A 15,675-nucleotide genomic window follows, 5' to 3' on the forward strand; every position below is an offset into this window, starting at 1 on the left:
GCCTCTGACCGCAAGGCACTACAGAGGGTAGTGCGTATGGCCCAGTACATCACTGAGGCTAAGCTGCCTGCCATCCAGGACCTCTACACCAGGCGGTGTCAGAGGAAGGCCCTAAAAATTGTCCAAGTCCCCAGCCACCCCAGTCATAGACTGTTCTCTCTACTACCGCATGGCAAGTGGTACCGGAGCGCCAAGTCTAGGACCAAAAGGCTTCTCAACAGTTTTTACCCCCAAGCCATAAGACTCCGAACAGGTAATCAAATGGCTACCTGGACTATTTGCATTGTGTGCCCCCCCAACCCCTCTTTTACGCTGCCGCTACTCTGTTTATCATATATGCATAGTCACTTTAACTATACATTCATGTACATACTACCTCAACTAGCCCGACTAACCGGTGCCCCCGCACATTGGCTACCCGGACTATCTGCATTGTGTCCCGCCACCCACCACCCATCACCCGCCAGCCTCTTTTTTACACTACTACTTCTCTCTGTTTATCATATACGCATAGTCACTTTAACCATACCTACATGTACTGTACATACTACCTCAATCAGCCYGACTAACCGGTGCCTGTATATAGCCTCGCTACTTTTATAGCCTCGGTACTGTTATTTTTTTTTACTGCTGTTTTTATTTGTTTACTTATCTATTGTTCATCTAATATCTTTTTTTAAATAAAAAATTGCACTGTTGGTTAAAGCCTGTAAGTAAGCATTTCACTGTAAGGTGAAATGTTACCTGTTGTATTCGGCGCATGTGACAAATACACTTGATTTGATTTGATGGTGTCAATATATACATCTATACTGGTTTTTGTCAATGTGGGCAAACTGTAATCCTCTGTAGGGTACTCAAGGGGAACAGGTTCAATACATGTCATGTATGTCACTCTGGAGAAGAGCGTCTGCTACTAAAATGTCAAATGTAATTACGTAAAGACCTGTTTTTGTCAATATGGGAATATAGGGGACTAACTGTAATCATATCCATAACACGGGTTATTTGGTCCATACTGATTTAATCAACGTTGGTCAAAAAGTCTTAAACTGAATTTAATATTTATTCTGGGTTTAAACCTGAATTCCAGGCAGTCATTTAACTGGGAGTCATATTAGTTGATTTTAATGTTGAAAGAGTGGGGAAGGTTTGGGTCGAACCGAGTTGAAAGAGAAAGGGGACTAACTTAACAATGACATGGATGGCTGTGCTCATTAAAATTCTCCAATTAGAAAAAGCAACTATTGTAATTTCTCAGCGGAGTTCCGAGCACATTAGAGTGATAAGTGAATTGAATGTTAGCCAGGAGGTATTCAAAACAACTGCGCCTCTGTTATTAAACCCATTAATACCTGCTGATGCTTCTGATTACCAATGACCCATAGAAAACCATAGCTGGATAATTAACAGCTAGACCTTCCATGTCACTTGCATTTGGTATGTGATTAAAAAAACAAGTAATGAAAGCTTAATTTATTATTCAACAGGTAAATATGTTTTTAATTAAATCATAAACCTGACTTAGATTATAGGTTTTTTTGTTCACTGGCCATTGCTCTAAAAATAAGTTATTTAAGATGATCAATTCAAATAAAGCTTGATATTTTGGACAGAAAAGTGACAGACAATTTAGGGAGAACGAACTTATTATAAAATCAATTAGTCAAATACACTTACAAAGCATGCACAGTAATTTATTTCAGAAAGATAAACAAAACATGTTACTATTTACACGTCTTAATGTCACGCCCTGGCCTTAGTATTCTTTGTTTTCTTTATTATTTTAGTTAGGTCAGGGTGTGACATGGGGTATGTTTGTGTTTTGGGTGTTTATTATGGTAAAGGGGGTGTTGGTTTTAGTGTATGGGTTTGTGTGGAGTGTATGTGTCTAGTATTGTCTATGGTTGAGTGTAGGTGTTTAGGAAAGTCTATGGTTGCCTGATTTGGTTCTCAATCAGAGACAGCTGGTTATTGTTGTCTCTGATTGGGAGCCATATTTAAGGTAGCCATAGGCTTTAGATGTTTGTGGGTAATTGTCTATGTTGAACGTTTGTAGCCTGTGTGTGTGTGCACTACGTTATTTAGCTTCACGATCGTTTGTTGTTTTGTATAGTTTGTGTAAGTGTTTCGTTTTCTTCTTCGTCGTTATAAATAAAGAAGATGGCTTATTTTCCAAATGCTGCGTTTTGGTCCGTCTCTCCTCCACACGATCGTGACACTTAAGAGCAGACCAATTAAACCAAAACTTTGAAATTCATAAGAGCGCCAGTCATTTTCTCAATGTTATTCCAAAATGGCCAGTTTAAATGAGATTTCGTCATTTTATCACTTCATGTTTTAATTGCCCACTGCTGTGATTACTCCATCAATCAGATCTTAACCCTAGAGTCTCTAATTAAACATGTTGCTATAATTATTATTGAAGTCAATCACAATATTATCACAGTGTTACACACTATTGATCAGCTGCTGCAACAACAACAACCATGGTGTATAGTTTAGAATTTAGTTTACAACCTTTTGAGTAAGAAGTTGTAAACTTGTCATTGAGATGCCTTGTATTTGGTGTGAGCAGTAGATTTGTAAACTTGTCATTGAGATGCCTTGTATTTGGTGTGAGCATTTGTAAACGTGTCATTCAAATACACTATACAGTGCATTCGGAAAATATTCAGACCTCTTGACTTTTTCCACATTTAGTTACTTTACAGTCTTATTATAAAATTGATTAAATGGTTTTTTCCCCTCATCAATCTACACACAATAACCCATAACGACAAAGCAAAAACGGTTTCTTCGATTTTTTTGCAAATGTATGAMATAAAAACAACTGAAATATCACATTTAAATAAGTATTCAGACACTTTACTCAGTACTTTCTTGAAGCACCTTCGTCAGCGATTACAGCCTCCAGTCTTTTTGGGTATGAAGCTACAAGTTTGGCACACCGGTATTTGGGGAGAATCTCCCATTCTTCTCTGCAGATCCTCTCAAGCTCTGTCAGGTTGGATGGGGAGCGTCGCAGCACAGCTATTTTCTGGTCTCTCCAGAGATGTTCAAGCAGTCCGGGCAGCCAGCTCTAGGAAAAGTCTTGGTGGTTCCAAACGTCTTCCATTGAATAAGGATGCAGCCCACTGTGTTCTTGGGGACCTTCAATGCTGCAGAATTTTTTTGGTACCCTTCCCCAGATCTGTGCCTCGACACAATCCTTTCTTGGAGGTCTATGGACCATTTCTTCAACCTCATGGATTGGTTTTTGCTCTGACATGCACTGCCAACTGTGGGACCTTATATAGACAGGTGTGTGCCTTTCCAAATCATGTCCAATCAATTTAATTTATCACAGGTGGACTCCAATCAGGTTGTAGAAACATCTCAATGATGATCAATGGAAACCAGATGACCCTGAGCTCAAATTCGAGTCTCATAGCAAATGGTCTGAGTACTTATGTAAATAAGGTATTCCTGCGATAACCTGTTTTAGCGTTGTCATTATGGGGTGTCCTGTGTAAATGGATGAGGAACATTTTTTATTTAATACATTTTTTAATAAGGCTGGAATGTAACAAATGTGGAAAAAGTCAAGGGGTCTGAATACTTTCTGAATGCACTGTATGGACAAATGTTTCTGGACACCCTTCAAATTCATGGATTAGACTATTTCAGCCACACCCGTTGCTGACAGGTATATAACATTGAGCACACAGCCATGCAACCTCTATAGACAAACATTGGCAGTAGAAAAGCCTCACTGAAGAGCTCAGTGACTTTAAACGTGGCACCGTCATAGGATGTTACCTTTCCAACAAGTCAGTTCGTCAAATATCTGCCCTGCTAGAGCTGCCCCGGTCAACTGTAAGGGCTGTTATTTTGAAATGGAAATGTTTAGGAGAAACAACGGCTCAGACGCAAAGTGGTAGGCCACACAAGCTCACAGAACGGGACCGCCTAGTGCTAAAATTCGCCTGTCCTCGTTTGCAACACTCACTACCACGTTCCAAACTGCCTCTGGAAGGTCAGCACAGGAACTGTTGGTCGGTAGCTTCATGAAATGTGTTTCCATTGCCGAGCAGCCGCACACAAGCCTAAAATCATCATTCAATGCTAAGCGTCGGCTGGAGAGGTGTAAAGCTTGCCGCCATTGGACTCTGGAGCAGTGGAAATGCGTTCTCTGGAGTGATCCCGCTTTACCATCTGGCAGTCCGACAGATGAATCTGAGTTTGGCTGATGCCAGGAGAACGTTACCTGCCCCAATACATACTGCCAACTGTAAGGCCCCTTAGTTTCAGTGAAGGGAAATCTCAGCGCTAAAACATACAATGACATTCTAGACAATTCTGTGCTTCCAACATTGTGACAACAGTTTGGGGAAGGCCCTTTCCTGTTTCAACATGACAACGCCCCCATGCAAAAAGCATGGTTTGTCGAGATCGGTGTCGAAGAACTTGACTGGCCTCAACCCCTTCGAACACCTTAGGGATGAATTGGAACGCCGACTGCGAGCTAGGCCTAATTACCCAACATAAGTGCCCAACCTCACTAATGCTCTTGTGGCTGAATGGAAGCAAGTCCCCGYAGCAATGTTCCAACATCTAGTAGAAAGCCTTCCCAGAAGAGTGGAGGCTGTTATAGCAGCAAAGAAGGGGCCAACTCCATAGTAATGCCCATGATTTTGGAATGAGATGTTTGACGTTCCACATACTTTTGGTCATGTAGTGTACCCCCTTCTGTTAAAAGCTGTAGCTCTGTCTTATTAAAGGAGCTGGATGACTGAGCAGCATATTATCTGCTAGGGCACTAACAATATTGTTGTGTAACCTACATTAACACTGACATGACTACTGTACCTGGAGCTAACAGCTGGAGAGAGAATGACACATCTAGGTACCTCCAACTCCCCCTTCTTCCACTTCCACTTTCTCTCTCCCCTTCTCTCCCTCTCTCTCTCTCCCTCCCTCCCTTCCCTTCCCTCTCTCCGTCTCCCTGTCTCTTTCCGTTTCCCTCTGTCTCCGTGCCTCTCCATTTCTCCCCCCTCCCTTCTCTCTCCCTTCCTCCCTCCTCCCTCCCTTCCTCTTGCCCTCCATCTCTTCCACCTCTGTCTGCCTCCCAAATCCCAGACGTGAGTCAGCAACTCAGCATAGTTAGGAACACAGAGTGGACAGTCATTCTCTGCTCCCGCTGTTGTAGGAAGGGATCATTGGAGTCAGGCAGCTACAGGAGAGCAAGTTGCCCCTGCCGACATACAGCTCAGAGGGGCTGACTACTGTTAGAATGTGCATGACATACAGTATAGTCCAGTTGGGGATCTGTGTGTGCTTTTGCCAACTCCTATGTAATTTGTTGTCTTATTGTCATGCCATAGCCCTAGATGTTTGCCATGACAACAGAAGAACAACCCAGTCTGCCACAAGGCTACACTATGAGTAGTAATTTTCATTGGCTTCTGTTAGATTTCAACTTTCTATAGATTTTTAATACCAGGCTCTGGGCGTGCTTCCGTTAGAAGAGTAGTTGATGATGCTATGGAACATACCGTTACCTCCAGTGGTGAAAAGTACTTTCGTAAAAATATTTTTAAGCACTACTTTTAGGATATCTGTACTTTATTTTACAATTTGAATTTTTGAAAACGTTTACTTTAACTTCGCTACATTCCTAAAGCAAATAATGTACTTTTGACTCCATACATTGTCCCTGACACCCAAAACTATTTGTTACATTTTGAATGCTTAGCAGGACAGGAACATGGTCCAATTCACATACTTATTAAGGAAACATCCCTGGTCATCCCTACTGCCTCGGATCTGCTGGAATCACTAAACACAAATTATTTGTTGGTAAATAATGTCTGAGTGTTGGAGTGTGTCCCTGGCTATCCGTCTATTAAAAAAACAAGAAAATTGTGCCGTCTGGTTTGTTTAATTTAAGGATTTTGAAATTATTTATACTTTAACTTTTGATACTTAACTATATTTTAGCAATTACATTTACTTTGGATACTTAAGTATACTGTATTTAAAACAAATACTTTTCGATTTTTACTCAAGTTGTATTTTACTGGGTAACTTTCACTTTTACTTGAATCATTTTCTATTAAGGTATCTACTTTTACTCAAGTATGACAATTAGGTACTTTTCAATCACTGATTACCTCTCACTACCAGCCATTTGAGAGTTCAGGGGAGTAGATGTGAAAGCCTAATGCAGTTTTAGATCTCTGTTAAGAAGGACGTAATTGCACCGTATAACTTTAGGCAGGTAATAAGCCAGGCTGGCTGGCAGAGGTGGCTGTGTTCGCATTTAGACACCAAGCGGTGTCGGGACCTCTGGGAAATCAGTGGCGCTCTCTTGACGCCACACGCCACAGACAGTATGAACACTGCTGCCGTTACAGCCTGCAGGCGTCACAAACACAATTAACTAGCCGCCAGAGAGCCGCCAAAACACTGGTGACGTCACCCAGTCCAGCATCCCACTGTCAAAAAGCTGAGTCCCTTCCAAATGGAGGATTGATAAGTCTATGCTACAGTGAGCGCTGCAGGGTGGTTAAGATTAGCTACCGACAATAACATTAGAGGCAGAGATACCTCCCGTAGGTTTTATGGTGCAATAGACTGGATATACAGTGGAGAGGAGACTGTAAAGAATGCTCTGGGCACTGAGTCTTAGGGTGGGGTCTAACTGTATATTCTGGCTATTACTGCCGAAGAAGGAGCTATGAGTTACTGCAGGAGTCCAACTTCAGAAGCTCTTGTATATGATAAGACTGGGAAGAGAACAGATGGGATGTTAAAGACTGATGAGGCTGCCTGGGTGAAAGCCAAGTGTGTGTGTGTGTGTGTGTGTGTGTGTGTGTGTGTGTGTGTGTGTGTGTGTGTGTGGTGTGTGGTGTGTGTGTGTGTGTGTGTGTGTGTGTGTGTGTGTAAAGGAATTCATGCACCTATTATCTTAGCAGAGGTATAAAAGGAAAGGGAAAGGGGGATACCTAGTAAAAAACGTGGGGATGGAGGTCGGAGAATTTTGACTTTTTCAAACACCTGCAATCTAGAGCCATAATCATCATGCGTAATTCGATGTAAAAACAAATATGTCTATTTTTCTGCGTAGGTTATCTAAGCATACCTCCTTATCTGTTCATTTGTCATTTTAATGCGAGTGTCATTCTGAATATACTGCACTAACACACCGAGAATATTACATCCACATTACAACACGGTACATGGGATCGTAGCGCACATCATCAATACAGGCACATATCATGGCATCAAAATGTATACACAAATATCATGATATTATCACAAAGTGCAAGATTACATTAACACCAAGTATTTTTCTACATATCTAAGCAAACCTCTTGATCTGTCTGTATCTTCCTGACTGGTGGTTCTTTTTATAAAGAAACTAAAATGCTTCTCTGCTAAAATATTGGTAAAAGATTGAAAGGAATGTGAGTCTTATTCAGTACATTAAGTTCTTGTTTGCTTTTCTAAAGTCTACCAACCTTGCCAGCAGGCATGCCAGCTAAGATAGTAAGACAAGCTACTCTAACGTGATTAATACGCTGGAAATGGCTTGGTAGCTAGTAAAGAGGTCGAGAGATTGGGAACCTCTCTAGCTGGCTAGCTAAAGCCAACGTCATACAATTGTTAGGTGGCTAGTATTACAGAGAAACAGCAAAACATTTTAATGTTATTTATTCATCAGGAAGGAATCATTAGGCTACATAGCTCATTTTCATTTACAAACATTAGTTCTGCGACTCCTGACAATTTTGACTTTGTGGCTGTGGAATCTGACCAACTGTATATCTTTGCTCCGTGTTACAGGAAGGAACCACTTACTAGGAATAATACAGCTGACAGATCTTTTTATAAACAAATCTGATAAAAATGTGGGCTTCAAAATTAAGTTTAATAATGAATATAACATCAGAAATGTAAAAAAGAAATAGGACAAGTCTGAGGGGGGGTATGTGCCCTTGTGCACCCTATGACACCTCTGTGTGCGAGCATCAACTCACCGTCGCAGCCTCGCTCCACCTGGCCCATCCTGTGGAGGGCGTCCGCGATCAGGTCTGGTAGTTTCCCGTTGAGGTCCACTGAGGCCAGGCAGCCCTGGTACCCGTCCCGGGACGCGATCAGCTTGGGCAGACTGTTGTACATGCTCTTCCCCACGCCACCGATGTACAGCTCCCCTGGAGTGGACAACAACCAATCAGCAATATTAAAAAAGCTGTCCAGCATTAATTCACACTTGCATTGCAGAATCTCCAGGGTGAGATTTCTCAGGATGATGACAAGAACTGTATATTACATGGCAAGTCTTACTGTATGTGTGGTCTTCCATCACAAGTCTTAGTGTATGTGGTCTTCCATCACAAGTCTTACTGTATGTGTGGTCTTCCATCACAAGTCTTACTGTATGTGTGGTCTTCCATCACAAGTCTTACTGTATGTGTGGTCTTCCATCACAAGTCTTACTGTATGTGTGGTCTTCCATCACAAGTCTTACTGTATGTGTGGTCTTCCATCACAAGTCTTACTGTATGTGTGGTCTTCCATCACAAGTCTTACTGTATGTGTGGTCTTCCATCACAAGTCAAGTTCAAGATTCAGGGTAATTTTACAGGTGAATGTTACTGGCCTGAAGGAAGAAATGATCAGCCCAATAATAAAACTCAGAGAGAGTTTGCACTTGTAAAAACGGTCATGTTATTGCATCTGATTCTTGAGTGTTTCATGTGCTGGCAGCTGGCTGAAAAGGTAGGCTATACTTAAGCAATAAGGCACGAGGGGGAGTGGTATATGGACAATATACCACGGCTAAGGGCTGTGTCCAGGCACTCCGCAATGCGTTGTGCATAAGAACAGACCTTAGCCGTGGTATATTGGCCATACGCCACAAACCCCCGAGGTGCCTTATTGCTATTATAAACTGGTAGCCAAAGTAATTACCCAGTCTGATATACCACAGCTGTCAGCCAATCAGCATTCAGGACTTGAACCACCCAGTTTATAATTGACTATAGAACTGAAGAAATGTAATGGGCATTTAAAGCCTAATTGACTGTGTAGAAACCACAATGAAAAACATCATGTAAATCTCAACAATGTTGTTGTTGGCTCAATTTTTCAAATAGAATGTGAATCCTGCTCTGAAGGTAAGGAAAACGTGTAGTCTGGTAGCAATGCATCAGAGTCAGCACATAAAGACATCCTCATGAAGGTGAAATTCACACTGTTTTTGGTGACTGAATTTAAACCTGGGCTTCTGCCTAACTGAAATACCAACTAATTAGAATAAACCATTTATGCTTCAGCCATAATTAGAATTGAACACTATTTTCCTAACCACCCTACCATATTATTTATTTTCTGTCTTTGGTGTTGTAGTCTAATATTTCACTGACAACAATCAGGTTGAAGGAGAGCAGCGCACGCCRAATCACTTCCCACCTACGAGAAAAAGGTGCTATCTAGAACCGAAAAGGATTCTTCAAAYCCTTTGAAGAACCCCTTTTTGTTCCAGGTAGAACCCTTTTGTGTTCCATTAAGACCCCWTTACACAGAGGGTTCTACATGGAACCCAAAAAGGGTTCTTCAAAGGGTCCTCCCAATGGGGACAACTGCAAAACACTTTTGAACACAATTTCTTCTTGCGCGGATGGTAGGGGGGCTGAAACATACAGCGCCGGAAGAAAGTTTTCATTTCCCTTGACTTATTCCACATTTTGTTGTGTTACAGCCTCAATTCAAAATGGATTAAATATATTTTTTTCTCACCAATCTACACACAATACTCCATAATGACAAGGTGAAACTTTTTTTTTTTTTTGCAAATGTATTGAAAATGAAATACAGAAATATCTAATTTACAAAAGTATTCACACCCCTGAGTCCATGCTTTGTAGAAGCATCTTTCTGGGTCAGGCTCTAAGACCTTCACACCTGGATTGTGCAACAWTTGCCCATTATTATTAAAATAATTCTTCAAGCTCTGTCAAATTGGTTGTTGACCACTGTTCGACAACCATTTTCAGGTCTTCCATAGATTTTAAAGTAGATTTAAGTCAAAACTGTAACTTGGCCACTAAGGAACATTCACTGTCTTCTTTGTAAGCAACTCCAGTGTATATTTGTCCTTGTGTTTTAGGYTATTGTCCTGCTGAAAGGTGAATTAATCTCCCTAGTAAGTGGTTCCTGGTGGAAAGCAGACTGAACCAGGTTTACCTCTAGGATTTTGCATGTGCTTAGCTTCATTMTGTTTATTTTTTATTGTGAAAAACTCCCCAGTCCTTCACGATTACAAGCGTACCCATAACATGATGCAGCCACCACTATGCTTGAAAATAGGGAGAGTGGTACTCAGTAATTTCCTTTTTGCAAACAGGATRCACTTTTTGGAATATTTATATTCTGTACAGGTTTCCCTCTTTTCATTCTGTCAATTAGGTTAGTGTTGTGGAGTAACTACAATGCTGTTGATCCATCCTCAATATTCTCCTATCACAGCCATTAAACTCTGTGACTGTTAAATGTCAACATTGGCTTTATTGTGAAATCTCTGAGCAGTTTCCTTTCTCTCTGGCAAATGAGTTAGGAAGGACGCCTGTATCTTTGTAGTGACTCAGTGTATTGATACACCATCTAAAGTGTATTTAATGACTTGTATTTAATAACATGCTGCCAAACATACCCTCGTAAAACTGACTATCCTACCGATCCTTGACTTCGGCGATGTCATTTACAAAATAGCCTCCAACACTCTACACAACAAACTGGATGTAGTCTATCACAGTGCCATCCGTTTTGTCACCAAAGCCCCATATACTACCCACCACTGCGACCAGTATGATCTTGTTGGCTGGCCCTCACTACATATTCGTCGCCAAATCCACTGGCTCCAGGTCATCCATAAGTCTTTGCTAGGTAAAGCCCCGCCTTATATCAGCTCACTGGTCACCATAGCAACACCCACCTGTAGCACTCGCTCCAGCAGGTATATTGCACTGGTCATCCCCAAAGCCAACACTTCCTTTGGCCACCTTTCCTTCCAGTTCTCTGCTGCCAATGACTGGAACGAATTGCAAAAATCACTGAAGCTGGAGTCTTATATCTCCTTCTTTAACTTTAAGCATCAGCTGTCAGAGCAGCTTACCAATCACTGTACCTGTACACAGCCAATCTGTAAAAAGCACACCCAACTACCTCATCCCCATATTGTTATTTATCCTCTTGCTTTTTTGCATCACAGTATCTCTACTTGCACATCATCATCTGCACATCTATCACTCCAGTGTTAATGCTCAATTRTAATTATTTTTGCCTCTATGGCCTATTTATTGCCTTACCTCCCTACTCTTCTACATTTGCACACACCGTACATAGATTTTTTTATTGTGTTATTGACTGTACGTTTGTTTATGTGTAACTGTGTTGTTGTTTTTGTCGCACTGCTTTGCTTTATCTTGGCCATGTTGCAGTTGTAAATGAGAACTTGTTCTCAACTGGCCTACCTGGTTAAATAAAGGTGAAGTAAAAATTTATTTTAAAAACTTYACCATGSTCAAAGAGATATTCAATGTCTGCTTTTTTATATTTTACCCAGTTACCAAATAGGTGCCCTTCTTTGCATGGCTATGGAAAACCTCCCTGGTTTTTGTGGTTGAATCTGTAATTGAAATTCACTGCTCAACTGAGGGACCTCACAGATAATTGTATTTGTGGGGTACAGAGATGAGGTATTAATTCGAAATCATGTTAAACACTATTATTGCACACAGCGGGAGTCCATAAAACGTATTACGTGACTTGTTAAGCACGTTTTTACTCTGTAACTCATTTAGGCATACCATAACAAACGGGTTGAATACTAATTGACGCAAGATATTTGAGCTTTTCAAATTGTATTAATTTGTACATATTTCGAAAAACATTATTCCACTTAGACATTATGGGGTATTGTGCGTAGACCAGTTACAACAAAATCTCTATTTAATACATTTTCAATTCAGTCTGTAACACAACCAAATGTGGAAAAAGTTTACGGTGTGAATACTTTCTGAAGGCACTGTAAATACAAATAATTTGTATACTGCAAATTGACCACAAGAAGTCCAAACATACTTAATATTTTACTAAAACTKAATCATTTCAAACCTTGCTTATATTTGTATACCATCAAGTGTATATGATAGTGACTCTCTTTTAGGCTAAACATGAGAATACTCCGGAACAGATTTCCCAACTTAAAATCTCTTTCCTGGTGTTTTTTATGTCCAACAATCTATTGATGTAACTTGKTAAATCCACTTCAATCAGTGTAGATAAAGGGGAGGAGACAGGTTAAAGAAGGATTTGTAATCCTTGAGACAATTGAGACATGGATTGTGTATGTGTGCCATTCAGAGGGTGAATGGGCAAGACAACGGATTTAAGTGCCTTTGAACGGGGTATGGTAGTAGGTGCCAGGATCACCAGTTTGTGTCAAGTACTGCAACACTGCTGGGTTTTTCACTCTCAACAGTTTCCCGTGTGTATCAAGAATGGTCCACCACCCAAACGACATCCAGCCAACTTGACACAAYAGTGGGAAGCATTGGAGTCAACATGGGCCAGCATCCCTGTGGAACGCTATCAACACCTAGAGTACATGACCTGACGCATTGAAGCTGTTCTGAGGGCAAAATATGTTTGTCTTGTTTGGTATACTCAGTGTAATATATATAGATATGAATATCATTTTTTTGCTCAGAGAACTTTGGGGGCCAAATAAACCACCCTGCCAGTTGGGTAACCTGCTCTACACGCTTGCATGTGATAACAAAAAAAAATGGTTTTGGGTAGCAAAACGCCTAACACAGCAGATGTTTGCTCATATTTATTTAACATGCTGACATTTTTCAGCACATTCCTACTGCTAGATGACCGACAGATATTATACATAATCAAACATTTTGGAAGAAGGGTTGAAGTTACGCAAATATTTGGGAGCAGATTTCCAAAATTCAAATCGCTTGGAGCTGATTTCCTTGTGTTTTTACAGTCTTATGTCCAACAATGGAAATCATTTTTGCTCAGAAAACTTCAGAGGCCGAATAACACCACCCCGCCAGGTGGGGTGAGGCATTACCCGCTCACATGTGATGATAAAACAATGATTTTCCAGCACATTACTAAATGATTTCTCTCTCTCTGTCTCGTGTCTATCCAGTTTTGAGACTTGAGAAGTTCACATGCTKGCAGCCGCACTTGCTATTGGAGCAGACAGGACTGTCACGTCCCAACAGCTGTTTGTTCAGGTAGTCTGCCAGTAAACACTGGTTATCATAATGTATTGGAACAGAGGAGTGAAATTTCGAACCAGCTGTTAGTGGTATACTCCTGGGAACGAGTTCCATCCACCTTGACAGAATGCTCACGGTTATGGAATAAAGTGTAACATGTCTCCATAATTGATTCATGGCAGAGAGTTATAGGGGATGAGAGAATAGGGTATAGATTGGGATTGATGTTTGATGCAGACACAGAGCTGTGTTCATGTCCATATTGCTTTGTGAGCTCTTAAATTCACACAACACTGTCTTTGGAGAGGTGAGGGCTTTTTATGGACAAGCCAGAGATCGACAGTTATTGAAGATTGGTATTATTAAAGTTTACTGTATTTAATTGTACTACGTAAAGTAATAACCATTGTATTCATTCCAGAACTTTATTTATTGATCAACTTTTTGTACAATCATTTTTTTCCATTTAAATGTATCATTATTCTGTGCTAGAGAGCTTTGATGTGACTGCCAAACTAAATGATGAAACATCTGTGCATCAACACTCCTTTGATGCAAGTGCAATAAGAATAAACAACTCTATTTAGCTCCTGGCATTTCTTATCATCAGCCTTTATCTAAACCAGGAAGTCCCATTGAAATGAAACATTTATTGTGGTCTTTATTTCCCAGGGAACCACTGGCTAAAAGGGCAATCCTTGCAAACAGAATGCAGTGCCACAGGCAGCCTTTGTGTGTATACATTCAGCAAAACTCTGGAGAGTACATTCATAAAAGTGCCCCAAATATGAATCTTTGGCATGAGAGAAGAAATAAGCCCAGTAGGTGAAAGAACTGTCAGAGTAATTGAATAAGTAAATGATGGTTCACAGTCTTCTTCCTAAAACTAATGTGTGTTTGACACTTAATATGCCGCAGTCAAGGCTGTAAGGCATTTGAATCAATACTGTAGATTCATTAGCTGTAGAACTGAATGATGCCCTCAGATTTTAACAGAAGCAAAATCACTTCTCAAATATGAGCTTTTATTGCTGGAGGTACTCTAAAAAGTGCACACAATGCAGTTGTATAAAAGTTAGCAGTTAGCATTTTGACGAGTCAGTGGGCTGGCTATAATGCATTCCATTGAGAAAAAATACCCATTAAGTGTAGCAAATATGCCAAATAGCTGTTTTTGTCTTGTTTTGCAAGATTGAGCACAAACAAACACACACACTAGGACACACAAACACATTATTTGTCCCTTGGCTAAGTTCCAGTAGACCTGTGTGGGGTATTGTGGGTCCCGTTCCAGCTGCGTTCCTCCCTTAGTCCCTTCATTGGATTGGTAATTGGTCTGTGGTAATTAGTGATCYCTCTCTTTCTCTTCCCCCTCTCTCCCTCTCTGTATCCCTTCGCGAGCGATAGTAAAATAACTTTTGAACATCAGATCGGCAGTTACTTACCCCAATTAGGGCATCTACTTTCAACTTCGACTCATCTGCCCTGGGCTCTGTGTAATTCCGATCCAATTTTCAGGCTACACAAGAGGAAACGGCGGCGTTACAGAGGTCAGAGAGGGGGGATCCTGGTGAGATTAAGGTGAAGGGAAAACCGACCACCTCATCCCTCCATTCTACTGGCCATTTGATAATAAGATGGAGGACCTCCGATTGCGGATTTGCTACCAATGGGACTCTCGGAACAGCAAAATGTGTTGCTTTTCAGAAACATAGCTCTCGGACAAGACACCCCCCACGGTTATCCAACTCAATGGATTCTCCATTCAAGTGGGCAGACAGGACAGTGGAGTCGGGGAAATCGGAGGGGGGGGTTGCCTCTTCAGCAACACCAACCGGTGTGCTAATTCCAGAGCGTTTGAAGTGTTGACCCACTGTTCACACGTCTTGGAATATCTGACGGTCAAATGCTGACCCTTCTAGTTTTCAGCTGTTATCGAGACTGCTGTATACATTCCACCTCAGGACAATAAAAATAACAAGCTTGAGCTTAAAACCTCTTTGGGCTAGGGGGCAGTATTTTCACGTCCGGATGAAAAGCGTGCCCAAGGTAAACTGCCTGCTACTCAGGCCCAGAAGCTAGGATATGCATAGTATTAGTAGATTTGGATAGAAAAAAACTCTGAAGTTTCTAAAACTGTTTTGGTGCGCGCGACCTGGAACGTGCTTCACGTTGTTTTCGTCCAGTATTTAGCACAGTATTTCCCGTCTTAAATTTTAGCGATTATTGACATTTGGGGGACATAAAGAAGCAATTTATCGAACAAAAATACAATTTGTGATGTTTATGGGACATTTTGGAGTGCCAACAGAAGAACATCTTCAAAGGTAAGGCATGAATTATATTGTTATTTCTGACTTTTGTGCAGCACCTGCCTGGTTGAAAT

At 41.0% G+C, this 15,675-nt stretch overlaps 1 protein-coding gene across 1 annotated transcript in view; it reads right to left on the reverse strand.

The window, feature by feature from the left end:
- LOC111980804 (neurexin-2-like) overlaps positions 1-15,675 on the reverse strand; it is a 655,826-nt gene that overhangs the window by 497,372 nt on the left and 142,779 nt on the right. Inside the window, exon 12 of the mRNA XM_070449631.1 lies at positions 8,025-8,198. Coding sequence (XP_070305732.1) covers positions 8,025-8,198 — 174 coding nt within the window. The remainder of the gene's footprint in view (positions 1-8,024; positions 8,199-15,675) is intronic.

The sequence above is a fragment of the Salvelinus sp. IW2-2015 genome, linkage group LG3, assembly GCF_002910315.2.
Source record: "Salvelinus sp. IW2-2015 linkage group LG3, ASM291031v2, whole genome shotgun sequence".
NCBI lineage: Eukaryota > Metazoa > Chordata > Actinopteri > Salmoniformes > Salmonidae > Salvelinus > Salvelinus sp. IW2-2015.